General features: G+C 41.4%; 1 protein-coding gene across 1 annotated transcript; it reads left to right on the top strand.

Moving 5' to 3' along the window:
- Positions 1 to 10,571: 10,571 nt before the first annotated feature.
- On the top strand, positions 10,572 to 10,934 carry LOC311057266 (histone H2A.J-like; the record flags this gene model as incomplete). Its single annotated transcript, XM_084074217.1, has 1 exon — positions 10,572 to 10,934. One exon carries the CDS (start codon positions 10,572 to 10,574, stop codon positions 10,932 to 10,934), a length of 363 nt encoding a protein of 120 aa, XP_083930343.1.
- Between the last annotated feature and the right edge of the window lie 4,736 nt (positions 10,935 to 15,670).

Genomic DNA, 15,670 nt, shown 5'->3' with positions numbered 1-15,670 from the left:
CACACGTGCGCGTCGTTCTAAATACAGTATACACTTCTGTGAAATGTGGTGTTAAGTATATGTATTGTCATCAGTCCATCAAAAGCTCAGGATTAAAACAAAATAAGAGTCGGTATTTTCCACGAGTGAGTCCATTCACTTTGTTTCCAAAAGAGCGAGAGAGAGAGAGAGAGGGAGAGACACTTGTTAGTCTCTGCATAAATTCTCTCTCTCTCTGACACACACACGCACACGCACGCACATACACACACTTTAATTCTTTATTTGCATCCACAAATTACAATTAATTTTCAGGGAAACAAATATAACGGGGTTGATAGTTCATGGTCCCTAAGGATACACATGGCACCTCCTCCTCCACACAGACGAACTGCCTATAATAGCGGAAACAGAGCAATATTTCGCAAGTTGTTTGGCTTTGTTTTTTGTCATGCCAGCGATTGCTTGTCCACTCGTGGTCAGCTTATATACATGGCCCAGGCTTCCAGATATGAGTACACACACACACACACACACACACACACACACACACACACACACACACACACCTTTAGTATGTATTCCCGTGCAGCACAGGCCAGATGAAATATGGTGTTATGGCGAGCAGGCCGGGAGCACACAACACAAACACGTGTATGTTTCGCACCAGGCAACAACAGGTTCAGTTGCTCTTATCAGGGACGAATTAGACGACAAACCTTTGTCCTCCTTATCCTTTGTAATTGTGTACATGAGAGAATCACTGTCAGTGTGTAAAGTCCCTGCACTGGACATTACAATATCCACGTTTGGTGAATGGTTCAGCACCATGGACAGCTACAGGGCAGCACAAATCTCTTTAAAGTCAAAGCATTCAAAAATAAACCGCAGCCTACAACATTACAAGGCATATTCAAAGATAAAGTCGACGCAGCTGTGCATAATTATCCTGATATAACCTGCAACACATTGAACACAAGCTCAAACGATTCCACGAAGAGATAGAGAGACAGACAGGAGAGGAGGAGAGAGACTACGAGAATAGGAAGGAGCGCGAGAGAGAGAGAGGGAGAGAGAGAGAGAGAGAGAGAGAGAGAGAGAGAGAGAGAGAGAGAGAGAGAGAGAGAGAGAGAGAGAGAGAGAGAGAAGCAACCACAAATTCTTTCAAAAGAAAAAGTCCCCCTCCCCCAAGTACCCGTGACAATTGTTAAAGGGATATTTCACTTTCAAAGGAATTTTGGGTCATTTTATCGTCTACTTTTACTTTTGTGAGCACCCCAGACCGTTTTTAAGTTACTTGATTCAGTATTTAGATATTTGATATTCATTTTTGGGCGGTGCAACCGCCCCTATATGTGAGGTTTGGACCCCCACCCATTGCACCCCCCCAACCCTGCGCTGTGATTGGCCACCATAGTACCCCCCTAACCCTGCACCGTGATTGGCCACCATTGTACACTGGTTGACTCTATTCAGGACTGTGATTGGCTAGTGAAACGCATGACACATGTGCAGTCCTATAAATAGGACTGTGCACTTAAAAAAAACACATTTATGTTTTTTTAAGTGAATCACCCACTGTGATGACCACTGTGACCACACCGCCCACTTCACACTGGGTGTGATTTTTATCAGACACGCCCCCTTCCTATAGACGGATTTCCGCGCGACGTCATCACAGAGCAGAATGCGCAATCTGCGCATGCTCGGGGGAAACGAAAACGAGCGCCGTTCACTCTGTTGTTATGTTCGGGAGTTAGATAGCCATAATTCTGCTATTATAGGCATAATAGGCATAATGCTGCTATTATATACAAACAGATCCAACTTTCGACAAATCATTTTTATTGAGTAAACAAGGTATTACAAACTGCACAATTTAATCTACTTTCATTAAACCCGGTGAAGATCATTTATTTTATGAATGGACATTTGACCAGAGCTGCTGCGGGTAATGGCGCCCTCTATAGGCTTCCCCCTCCTCTGCGCGGTCATATCCTCTCAATGTTTACAAACATGAAACCCGTCTATACAAACCCATTGTAACTTCAAAGTCCATTTTAACCATGCTAGATTAATCGGAAACACCCGTCCTTGGTTCTGGCGACTGATCTTGTCCTTCTAATACGTGAGGAGACCGTGTTTTTCCAATTACTTTTTTCATTTATTTTTAATATATATTTTTTAAATGTAAAAAAACAAATACAACAAAAAACAAAAAATAAATAAATGAATGAAAAAGTAAAAAGTAAACACGGCCCCACACGTATTAGGAGGGCAGGGTGAGTCACCAGAACCAAGGACGGGTGTTTTCGATAAATCTAACATTAAAATAACTCCATTAACTCCATTTTAATGTTAGATTTATCAAAAACACCCGTCCTTGGTTCTGTCCCTGCCCTCCTAATACGTGAGGGGGCCGTGTTTTTTCAATTACCCTTTTCATTTATTTACTTTTTGTTATATTTGGTTTTAAAAATATATATATATATTAAAAATAAATGAAAAAAGTAATTGAAAAAACAAGGTCTCCTCACGAATTAGAAGGACAAGATCAGTCACCAGAACCAAGGATTAATCTAGCATGGTTAAAATGGAGTTTGAAGTTACAATGGGTTTGTATAGGAAGGGGGCGTGTCTGATAAAATGAATATCAAACGTCTAAATACTGAATCAAGCAACTTAAAAACTGTCTGGGAGGCTGACAAAAGCTTGAGTAGACGATAAAATCACCCAAAATTAGCTTGAAAGTGAAATATCCCTTTAACCATTACCCAGGGCTTTGTCAGTCGTGGGATGCAGCCATCGGGACACAAGGAGGTTTGTACCGTTTGTACATAATTTGTGGCGCCCGCTATGAGAAGAAGTGAAAGCTCTTTTGGAGGTGCATACAGTACCTACAGCTGTAGTCTTAGAGCAGGGGTCTTCAACCTTTTCAGGCCAAGGACCCCCTAGCTGAGAGAGAGATAAAGCAGGGACCCCCTACTCTATATTGTATAAAATTGTGTTTCAGATGAGATATGTTTTTTTTTTTACTTAGTCTGCTCTTTTTTCCCTCTACACCTATAGCCTCTTTGCCAAAAATAGCCGATCTACAAGCTCTCAACGCCTCGCAGCGCGAGGCGTTGAGAGCTTGTAGATCTGCTATTTTTGGCTAAAGTTCTCCTCAGAAAAGGGGATGCTAGGGTTCAAGTGGTTAAGGTAAAAAAAAAATCATATCACACAAAGATTTGGCGGACCCCCTGTAGTAACTCTGAGGACCCCCTAGGGGTCCCGGACCCCCTGTTGAAGACCCCTGTCTTAGAGGATTATTTCAGGTGTGTTACTGTTGACACAGCGCTCTGGTAACTTACAGAGTATCACTCCAACAGATGGTGTTCTTTAATTGGCTGAGGTTATTTTTTGCCTGGTCTTGTCTTGGGGGTTAAGCGATGGTGCTGCTTCTGCTGAAAGCTGGTGTAAAGTATTATGAACGTTCACATACTTCAGCCTTTGTGTTTAGTATTACTCAACATCAAAATAATGGGTGAAAACACTGAAGTCAGTGTCTTGGATGTTCTTCTTTCTACCTTTACTCAGTGGTGGAAAAAGTACTCAAATGTTTTACTTAAGTAAAAGTATCGGTACTGCAATGTAGAAGTACTCTGTTAGAAGTAAAAGTCCGGAATTCAAAAATTTGCTTGAGTAAAAGTACAAAAGTATTGGTATGAAAATGTACTTAAATACCAAAGGTGAAAGTACAAAATGTTTGAAAATAGCAGATCTACAAGCTCACAACGCGTCGCAATGCAACGCGTTGTGAGCTTGTAGATCTGCTATTTTCAAATGGCCTAGGTATAAAAATAGGACTAAAGTGGTGTGTTTTATAATATAATAATGTATATCTGCAAAGTAACTAAAGCTTTCAAATAATTGTAGTGGAGTAAAAGTACAACATTTGCCTCTGAGATGTAGTGGAGTAGAACTAGAAGTATGTAAAATTGGAAAAACTCCAGTAAAGTAAAAGTACCTCAAAATTGTACTTAAGTGCAGTACTTGAGTAAATGTACTTAGTTACTTTACACCCCTGCCTTTACTTTACCTTTTGTCTTTTAGCAACAGCAAATAAGCTACAATATGACACATCTGCCATATTGTAAGTCAGATATGATAATAATTATGGTAACATGATTATTTAAAACATGTTATATTTTAGTCCCTCACTATTTACGTTGCAGAATTATTAGCTAGAACGGCATTGAAACTGTATGCATTTCGTGAAACCTTAGAATCTTAACATTCAATAAAGAAATGGCATTTGAGATGCAAGACTGGCTGTTCATTGATCACTATTCCTTTAAAGATTTACTTAATATATCTCCTACATACTGTAGAGCACCGAAGTCTGACGTAATTTACACATCCTACCTGGTTTGCGGTTTTCCACCCCCGTTCTGAATTCCCATAGACGTGTTTAATATCGCGTCAAATAAGAACTGTGTTCCTAAAATAAACAAATGACCATGGCGGTTTGACTCTTATGGATATGAAGCATCAACTGACGGTGAGAAAACGATAATGTTACTTCCGCCGAATGAGTTACATTTTCGCCAGAAACAGGCTGTATCAAATATAAGTGACTGACTATCATAAACGATACAGAGCCACCCCCCTGACAATATCGCCGAGACAGTTTGTTTATTTTTGGACCACAATTCTTATATGAGACGATTCTAAGATGACCCAATGTTATTCTCCATAGAGAAATTACTTTACGAACCAGGGGATGAACGAGTGACGTCAGGACTTCTGTACTCTGTAGCTGTTCAATCCTAGGGGCCTCAAACTATAACGTTTGGTTCAACATGCCATTTCAACCTTATTTCTGTGCTGGATAATAAAAACCTCTGGGAGTTCTCTCTGCTTGGCCCATGTGCATACACTGCTGAGACTGTAAGTACCGCGTGTGACGCTGTGCAGTAATGGAAGTGTGTTAAGTATACTGTAGCTATAGCTTCAAAACTTGGGGACATGCTATATCATCCCCCAGATACTCTATATGCCTTTAATTAGCATCTCTCTGCTTTTTAATGACACCACTTTAATACGGAGGAGCTCAGTCAGGGTGCTGCATGCTTTCCTGGGGGAAATCATCAGCCTACTAATTAACTAAATGCCCGAAATACACTTTTATTCCTCATCATCAGCACATTATGTATAGACTCACTGAGGGACGATGGGGCTTTTAATCACTTTTTAAACAGGTGTGGAGGGGTGGTGGGGTGGGGGGGGGTCCGGGGAAAACAAAGGCGTTCTGATTTCGTCAGATCCCAGAAGATGATAGGGGCCGAGGCAGACGTTCCATCATCAGAGGGGAGTGAGAACTTTTGCTTTAAAGGATCTACACCATGACCATGAAAAAAAACAAAAACACATTTAATATCACATTGTTTATGTCCCTCAAACGTTTTTCAAAAGGTTTGAGCCTAAATCAAGCCTCAGATATACTCATTCCAACTAACTTCTCTCTGGCTTATAAAGCACTTTCACCTGCAATACCACATTGTCCTGATTTGGCACGTGGCACTATTGAGCCAGTTTGTATGCATGTTATCTCCTCGTTCTGAGGGGGAAAAGTAAAAAAAACTAAATTGAAATGTTGGAACTGAATAACGGGAGGGATTATACAAAGTAGGTATCCCTTGTGACGTCACGTGCGGGGGCAAATCAGTTTGGCCTGTTTTGAGACAAATTTACATAAAACCCCAGATTTGCTGTGAAAGTCTGAGTGTTCAAACTGGGGTATTTTTTGGGATAGAAGAGAGGTAGGGGAGACCAAAAACACACAGAAAAGAAGGAAAAGTTAAAATTCATGGTGTAGTCCCTTTAACCCATTTCAGAAAACCTCGTAGGATTAAAAAAAAAACATTTTCAGAAGGGTGGGGTGGGGTGGGGTGTCCACGGCCAAAAACGTATAATTTCACGGCCGTCCTTGGCACGAAAAAGTTTGAGGGAACCACTGATTTAGAAGGCATTTTGTAGAATCGGCCTCAGGTCTTAAAGGGGGATAACACTCATTTTCAACATTGAACCATGTCATAACATACCATAGAACTGTTGTGTGGAAATAAGAAAAAAAAGCCCCCCCCCCCTCTATGTCACCTAAACTAAAACTGTAGAATTGATTGTTGGGGTCATGTGATCAGTGACATACGGTCGGTGTACTCTTTGGCTCCGCCCCCTATAGGCTGCTGCATTCACTAGAATGGTGAATTTCACTTCCAGCTGAAACCCCAGCAATCAATTCTCCAGTTCTATAGGTGACATAGAAGGGGGGGGGGGGCTTTTTTTTTCTTATTTCCACACAGTTCTAAGGTTATGACACGGTTCAATGTTGAAAACGAGTGGTATCCCCCTTTAATGGGTTAAAAACAGATAGAACAGACATGTAGACACTTCTCAAGCTTAGTTGTTCATACATTTTGCTGTTCAAAGTACTGTAGCTGTGCAGGTGTCCTTGTGTTTCACTTAAACCCACTACAGCCTTAACGGTGTCTCTACAACACCCCCCCCCCCCCTCCCCCCAATCGATCAGACAGCTGCTACATCGATTCCAAAGTGAATCATACCACTCCAGGTCTCAGATCTTCTTTACACTGCTGGCTCCCTGTCTGTCAAAGCATTGATTTCAAAATACTACAGTTGGTTAAACATTGAATGGTTTAGGGTCAAAATAATACATTTCTGATTTTGTGTGATACATCAATGAACCATCCAGACCTCTCTCTCCTCATCATCTGGGACAAAGTCTGCTTTCTAAACTTTCTATGCACCACCTACAGTACTCTATCTGTAACAAACTCCAAGGCAACTCAACTATGTTTTACTATATCAAAGATAAAGACCATTCTGTTTGCTGCTGTCTTTTACTTTTAAAAACACTTTTGTACTGTAATGTTTATATAATGTCAGTTTTATTTGAACCTATTCTTATTATTTTTTTATAGTATTCATATGTCCTTTTATGTGTGTTTCGTAATATCTTAGTGCTCTGTGTCTTAATGCATTATCATTGCTGACTGTCGGGCAGAAACCAGCTAACTTCATTTTTGATGCTTTTGCATTTTTCTCCATAAATCAGTGCTATTGAACACCCTTTACGTGTGTTGGTAAAAATAAATCCAATGTAAAGTATTAAAAAGCGCTTCTGACAAATCCTAGCATTGTGCACGGAGCGTTCCCGCGCAAAAAAAGCTATCTTCGGCCTTATCCCTATACAACACCTGCGCTACCCGTTACATTATGCATAGGTGTGGTAATTCACGGGTAGCGGGTGATGCCAACGGGTAAGGCACCGGCCAAAATATAGGTTTGGAGCCACCTGTGTGTTGATTGGTCCATTGTTTACTTGTTTATTTGCCTGCAAAAAATGAATAAATGTAAACCTAAAAAAGCTCAGAGCTACTGTCGTATAATTAACCAGGTTGTGCTCATTGTGCAATGGCATTGCCAGAGCGTCTGCTATTCATAAACTACATCACTTTTCTTTAATCTCTCAACATTAAAGCACGGACAAAAGAAGCTCAGCAACTGGGGTTGCGTGTATAATCATACGCTTGTACATTTTAACCCTTTAAGACCGGGAACGCATCTGAGTGTCATTTTAAGATTTCTTGGGCTATTCAAAAATAGCAGATATACAAGCTCATAGCGCAGCACCGAGTGCCGCGCTATGAGCTTGTAGATCTGCTATTTTCAAAAATTGTGATTTTTTTTTTGGGGCAAATCTTTGAATGAATATATATATATATATATATATATATATATATATATATATATATATATATATATATATATATATATATATATATATATATATTTAAGCAAACATGTGTAACTCAAATATTTGCTTCTGGGGGGTCCCTGGAAGAGCATATTTTGAGATGGGGGTCCACGGCCAAATATATCATTTTGGGGGGTCCTTGACATGAAAAAAGTTTGAGAGCCACTGATATTATAGCAACATCGGTTTTTTTTTCAAAAGAACTGTAGAATCATTTGTAGAATCCCCAGAAGCAAAGATTTGCACAAAAATGTTCACGATTTTTCATCGTGAAATAGCAGATCTACAAGCTCATAGCTCACTTGGTGCTGCGCTATGAGCTTGTACATCTGCTTTTGAATAGCCCAAAGAAATCTAAGAATGACAGAGATGCGTTCCCGGTTTGAATGGGTTAAATTCAATCAATCTCTACATATTTTCCTTTCCTCTTTTGATTGTACCCATGTGAGAAGGGCATGGCTGAACCTTCTAGACTCTAGATGCTCATTTTAGACGCTTACAGAGACGCGTGTTTGAAGTGGCAGCAAGAATGAGCTAACAGATTACACATTCACGATTGCTTTTGAAAAATGTTTTTCAGTGAGCTAAAAATGACCTTCGGTACCCAAAATGATCAAAGATATGCTTTATATTTTCAACATTCCCTTTGAAAATATTTAGCGAGGGAAATATGAGCTTAAGGAAATAGGCATAGTAAAAAGTAAAAGAATAAAAAGGTTGTTTGAAGAAAGCCTTGCTGTCTCGTGTCACATTTGTTTTGATCAAATTCAACCATGCACACTTATATGGCAGAAGGGCACTAATCCTTTGAATAAATTATACAGTGATATAAAAAAAAAGTATCTAAACGGCAAATACTTTTTTGAGTTGCATTCATATGTAATCATAAGATCACACTGACAGACAATCATCTAGTCTATTTCCGTCTAAGTTCAATGGGGCATACAGACCTGTTCTTGCTCATAGTCTGTCATTTAATTCTGAGTCTGACAGACTAGTATTCATGATACTGTGTTGTTAATGTTAATTTAACTATGAGCTGAAGGAGTCATGTGCAGTATTTCTCATCATCTCTGATGACACTAAAAACGTCACGCTACAGTGTTAAAGCTGGAATCCAGATTATTTTTTAATCTTTTATTTTTTAGTAAATGAAACTATAATAGACTATTACAGTATAATATTACTATACTGTAATAGTGTTAATTGCGGTGGTTGGAGGTCATCTCCCTGCTCTTCTACTGACCAATGTAATCCCTGTGTTTGAATGGAACAAGAGTGATTGAAAAACGTGGTAGTGGCCGAAGTTCAAAACGTAATATCATAATATAATGGCCAAGTGGCCAATGTTGTGTCCTGTGTGGGACACCTGGGTTCGAATCACGAGAAGGACTTACATTTTACAGACTGCCGCTTTAATTTAACTAGAGTGTACAAATGTAACCAAATGGACCCATTAAGGTTCATCTGGTTACACATTACACTCTCTGAGTTACGAATAGATAATTACCAGGGCTGTCATAGTGGTAGGGCCTACCTACAACCTCTTAAATCATATAAATCGTACAACTTTTGCACAACTTTTCATGATTTTTCAAAAAAAATAGCAGATCTACAAGCTCATAGCGCGGCACTCGGTGCTGTGCTATGAGCTTGTAGATCTGCTATTTTTGAATAGCCCAACGAAATAAAAAAATGACACACAGATGCGTTCCCGGTCTTAAAGTTTCTGCAAGTACTTGTTGGTACAATTCGTCCTTATGTCTGTGTTTTATTCTAACTCATAGCGACGATTAGGCTGCCCGATTTTCAACATTCTTGTGGGGGAACATTAACTCTGGAGCTCCCTACCGGGATAGAGATATTATTTAGGGAATTCGTAGCCTAGACTGGATCCCGCTAGTCAGTTCAGGTCATGCAAGGTTAGAAAAACTGTAGCTCTTGTTGTCTTAACCCATTAAGACCGGGAACGCATCTAGCCTCCAACCACCACAGTTGTGTTAGTTATAGAGTATTAAGTATTCTACCATACAGATTGGTAAAAATAACTTTTTTATTCACAAAATAAAAACATCTCTGGATTGCAGCTTCGACCGCTGCAACCACTGGGCTGCTCAAATATGCATTATGTTATGCGGGAGTTGTGGGAGTTAACGGTGTGGGATATCATATCAGGCATGTGCGCATGTACACTTTTACTAAGGAATCCATGCACTAGTCTTCTAAATAAGGCCCCAAGAGAGCTAATCCTGTGTCTCACAATCCACATTGACAGTGGATGTTCAGACTGTCCCAGCTAATCAATCGGTTCAAAGACTTCCGCTAACAAGCCAATCTTTCTATACAGCATATCTCACATTTAAATAGACATTAGAATATCAGTGATGCTAATTCATAAAATGCTAAATCCCAAATCCGCGAGTTAATGAACACTCATGGTTTTGCAGTGTAGGTGTTTGCAGTAAGAGATTGATACAGAGTGCTGGTTAAAGATTTAAGAATATAAGATAGTACATCTCATTATTTGTATTTATCATTCGCATGTGAAGAACATGAAGGATAAATGTAAGCTGAATAAGGTGTATTGGTTCTGAATTCTATATGTCTATATTTGGAAACACCGACAATGCCTCTCATCCAATCACGATGCGGTATCGGAGCTAACTGTGATATCACCGCCATTCTGCCAACATAAAAGACAGAGAGAGTGTTCATTCACTGCAGTCGCTTTTTGTTTGTGAACGTGTAATAAAGGAAAGACAACTTAATCATGAGTGGAAGAGGTAGAAAATTGAAAGTTAGGGCTAAGCCCAAGTCTCGTTCATCCCGTGCCGGGCTACAGTTCCCCGTGGGCCGTGTCCACAGGCTGCTGCGTAAAGGCAGCTATGCCAAGCGCGTCGGCGCCGGCGCCTCGGTCTACCTGGCGGCCGTCCTCGAGTACCTGACCGCTGAGATCCTGGAGCTGGCTGGGAACGCCGCCCGCGAGAACAAGAAAACCCGCATCAGCCCCCGTCACCTACAGCTGGCCGTTCGCAACGACGAGGAGCTCAACAAGCTCCTGGGCAGGGTCACCATCTCTCATGGCGGTGTGATGCCCAGCATCAACCAGGCTCTGATAAAGAAGAAGAACTAGAAAGCTTGAGGCTGATCTTCACTGGCAAACGAGATGCCTCAGACGCAGGCTGAGGCATCACTGCTCTCAGACGGGTGGGGGAATGTAGATCTTCGTCAAGACCCTCGCGCTGGCAAAGATCATAACCCAGGAGGATGAGCCAGGTGATGACGTTGAGAACATGATGACCAGAATCCAGGACAAGGGAGGGATTCCCTCCTGATCAACAGTAGAGGCTGATCTTTGCTGCTAAACAAACTGGAGGATGGCTTCACCCCGTCTGTCTGACTCCAACACCCAGAAGGAATCCACCCTCTAGCTAGTGCTGCGTCTGAGGGGAGGAGTGCAGATCTTCGTCAAGACCCTCACTGGCAAGAGACCATCCCCCTGGAGGTTGAACCAAGTGAGAACATTGAGAATGTCAAGGCCAAAGTCCAGGACATGGAAGGGATCCTGGCTGACCGCAAGCAGAGGATGATGCACGCTGTCCAGAAGGAATCCTAACCTGACTCTGCCAGATGGAAGAAGCTTGCGTCACATTTGTTTCACAGGCTGCTTCCATCTGGGACCTCGGTACCACAGTCTATGAAGGGGCGGTCCCTATTTTTTTTTCAAGCTACTTGGCAGGTACTTGGATGATCCCGCCCCTCGCAGCCGCTGATTGGTTCGAACACGCAGCGGTGCGGGCAGCTCTACTGTCTGAGCGAGTCCAGATGGAGGCTGTATTGTGAAGTCAATACCGCCCCCATCTGGCGGAGTCAAGTTAAAGGAATCCACCCCAGGACAAGATCTGTGTCTAAAGGAGAGGGCAGTACGTGATTCCATAATAATTTTTTTTCTTCTTTTTTTCCACACTTTTTTAAATGTGATTGGCTACATGGCTTACAAAGATGTGCACATCTCAAATGTTCAAGTAAATGTATGACATGAGGTGCTAAGAATACAACATGAAAGGTTGCCTGCGGAAAGATTTCCAAACCTGATATGAATTAGAATGAATAAATTGCCAGGAAACTTTAAAATATATTAGATAAAAAATAAATAAATAAAGAAGCAAACAAAGAAGTATATGTATCAAACAAGTTTGATACATTTTATATCACAATTTTGTTATACTACACACTCCTCCCCAGGCCAACAGTGGGGAGTGGCAAAAAAATCTATAAACATTTCAGATACACATAAAAAGGGGCGGTGGGTTGGTAACCCACCCAGGCGCCCGACGAAAAACAAGTTTGCCTCTCAAAATCCAACCCTACGTCCTCGCTGTGAGAGGTGGAAGCAGGTGATGCTGACTAACAGGGCTCTGGTAAAACTGCAATGGTCTGTACCTTTGTTTGCTGTCTTCTCTCCAGCAGACAGGATGGATCTTCTATGGGAGAAAAAGGTTCAGACTCTATATGGTTTTCATCCACTCCATTCTTCCTCATTCCCTTGTAAAATGATGTCGTTATTGTAGCTTAGTATACAGCATACAATGAAATACCATCGCAGTTTGTAATAATGAGGGCACACTTGACTGAAATAAAAACAGGCAATGGGAGCTTACTTCCACACCTCTTCACCTTCTAATAGGCTCTATGCACAGCAGGTGTTACCAATGATACTAATGAAGGCTCCATTTGTACACTTTCAGAGTTATGGGGGTCCTTGAAATCAAAAAGTTTGAGAACCACTGTGCTACACTATGGAACAGAGCCTTCATTAGTATTATTGGTAACACCTGTTAAGGAAGTAAGGAAGGGGCCCAATTTCGTTCCAATATGGCTGCTGCATGTGCATAGAGCCTTTTCCTACCAATGGACTGTTTTAGCAGACACTAGCTGAGGCGATGCTGATGATATTTCCCTTGAAGCATGTCGTAGCTCTAAACGTTCAACACGGTTATAGCATATATTTTGGTGGTGTATGGATCTGCTGGGTAACGTTCACAATGCTCAGGCCGATGGTAGAACGCATGCCAAAATCCACAGAAGTAATGTCCAATGTTTAACCACTTTAACATATGTCGCATTAAAAATGTGTGTCGCATTGTGACGCGTTTTGAGCTGGTAGATAGGCTATTTTTGGCTAATGTTCCCCTGAGAATATGGATGCTGGGCTTCAATTGGTTAATATCTGAGCACTTAATAGACACACTGCGTGGTAAGCTAGTTGCTGAAAGTGACTAAAAACAAATAAAAACACAAACAAACAGTCGGCCGACACACTTTTACTTACACTTACACACCATAGAACAGGCTAATGAAAAACAATTAAATGAAGCTCTGATCAGTCTCAACATAGAGACGGTTATAGCTGGCCTTTTCTGTATAGAGTTCTAGAGGATGGGTTTCAATAACCAATTTATTAGATGCATACAATCTAACTATATAAATGGCGACCGACTTCCGCACCCTCGGTGGCGACACCCCACAGCTCTGTTATCGAATAAACAACGCACCGCCAGACCACATGTCGCCAACTGACTCGCCACGGCGCCCGCACTGAATTTACGTCTCGCGTAGGGGACATCTCACTGCTCACTACACCTTTTCCACCGCGCAACATAATTAATTCTACTCACCAAATGTCGGACAAAACGGAAGGGGAGGCAGCTTCGTACCGTTTACCGTGCGCACGACCTAATCACCACAACAGCAGGCAGCCGGTGCGGGGGCTTTTTCCTTTTTTTCCAAAAAATGTTTTTGGTCACCATTTTCTCCAGGAACCATTTCTGGTGTAACGCCAGTTTTGCACAGCCAGCGCCAGAAACAAGCAACCACCTTCATGAAAAAAAAAAAAAACACCGAAATGGTCCGCAATGTTCCAGGGGTGTCCCCGCGCGTCCCAACACTCCACAGGGGGTCCGCGGACCCCCTGTGGACCCCCTGAAACATAACAAATATAATTTCTTCAAATTTTTTCCTTTTTCAAAAAAACTTTTCCACAGTTTTACTCCGGCGATTTGGGTCCCCCAATCTACACACGGCCACGCTGGGCCCCGTGCGCGGCTGGGGTTGAGGGGGGCGTAGCCCCCCGAAACTCTAGTCTTTATATAAAACCCCAACCGCTAGAATAAAGATAAATGACCATCTGTAAGCTGTTTAGAGGCCTGTGCCAGAGCTGTTGTATTAACATCACTCCTGCAATATTCATAGAGCCTTTAGCTCAGGCTATTCGACAAAACAACTAGCTGAACACAATCACCATAGCAAAAGAGGAACTTAACATATAATAAGACTTTTTGAAGATGATATACCTATCTCCAAAATCCAAACTATCCAAATTATTACAAAAATATACTCCCTTAACTACATACCTAAGTAAGGCAATCATGCCGGCATATACATTTAAGTAGGATGCTAAATCATTGAAATACTGGGAATGCCAATAATCATTTAGGAACTGAAAACAAACTAAAATGTAATAATTAGAAAATTATTATTGGCAGAGAGGAGTTACAGATTGAGTAGGAGGGGGAGAGTAGAATATTCCCAGGGTTCGGATTGGCTCGTGACAATGCAGAAAAAAGGTCAACATTGGTACTGGACTTAACAGAATTTGGGTTGTGAAATTAAATGCTGCTGTGGCTGTTTTGCCATTTCTTATCACTACCAGTCAGAATTCCATGACTCCATGTTTACAGCGTGGGATTACCAGATATCCTGGTTTATCTGAGCCGGAGCAAAGCCAAGCGTAACATTTAAGACTCTCCAAAATGACAAGGCAAACAGAGGTCTAGTACTGCCAAATCTCAGTGAGAACTATTACACTGCTCAAATTAGATACATAGTCTATTGGTGCTCCCTGGAGTATCAGGCTAGATGGAAACACATTGCAATAAATCTGGGTCAATCTCATCCTCAGGCCAGTCTAGGTGGAAAAGAATACAGACCAAAAGGGACTAAGGGAGACAATTCTATCTTAGAAGAATCATCTTAGAAATCTTAGAAAAAATATCGAATGAGATTGTTAATATATTTTTTTTTTTAACAAAACAACACAAATTTCAAGGAGACAGAAAACTTAAGATTTGGCCTTCTCAGACTCCCAGGCAGTCTTGTACAAGGTTACATTTTACAAGAGCAAACACAAATTAAAATGAGCTAGTTAATGATGTTCATAGTTTACAATTTAGAATTTTTAACTAAGTTCACAGTCGCCCCCCCCAAAAAAGGATGAGCCTCTCACAGCTATTTTATTTTATTTTCAACTTAAACCATAGGCACCGACACATGACAAACCTGCAATAACCAGCCTACATGACCTAGCCAAATGCTCGCATTTCAGCACCATATGGATTGGACAGCAAAGAACACACGCACGCACGCACGCACGCACGCACGCACGCACGCACGCACGCACGCACGCACGCACGCACGCACGCACGCACGCACGCACGCACGCACGCACACACACACACACACACACACACACACACACACACACACACACACACACACACACACACACACACACACACACACACACACACACACACACACACACACACACACACACACACACACACACACTTTTGACTGAGACACTCAAAGCTTATTAGAGCAGCGACCTACAGTGCGTGATCATGTGACATCAAGTAGAACTCTGTCACAAACCAGAGAGATGCGTTCTCTGGTCTGCTATTGTGTTTTTGTATCTGAAATGTTTATAGATTTTTTTGCCACTCCCCACTGTTGGCCTGGGGAGGAGTGTGTAGTATAACAAAATTGTGATATAAAATGTATCAAACTTGTTTGATACATATACTTATT

Source organism: Gymnoscopelus microlampas, assembly GCF_963454915.1.
Source record: "Gymnoscopelus microlampas genome assembly, chromosome: 12".
NCBI classification, from domain to species: Eukaryota; Metazoa; Chordata; class Actinopteri; order Myctophiformes; family Myctophidae; genus Gymnoscopelus; species Gymnoscopelus microlampas.
Note: the sequence above shows the minus strand (reverse complement) of the source record. Positions and strands in the feature narration are given on the sequence as shown.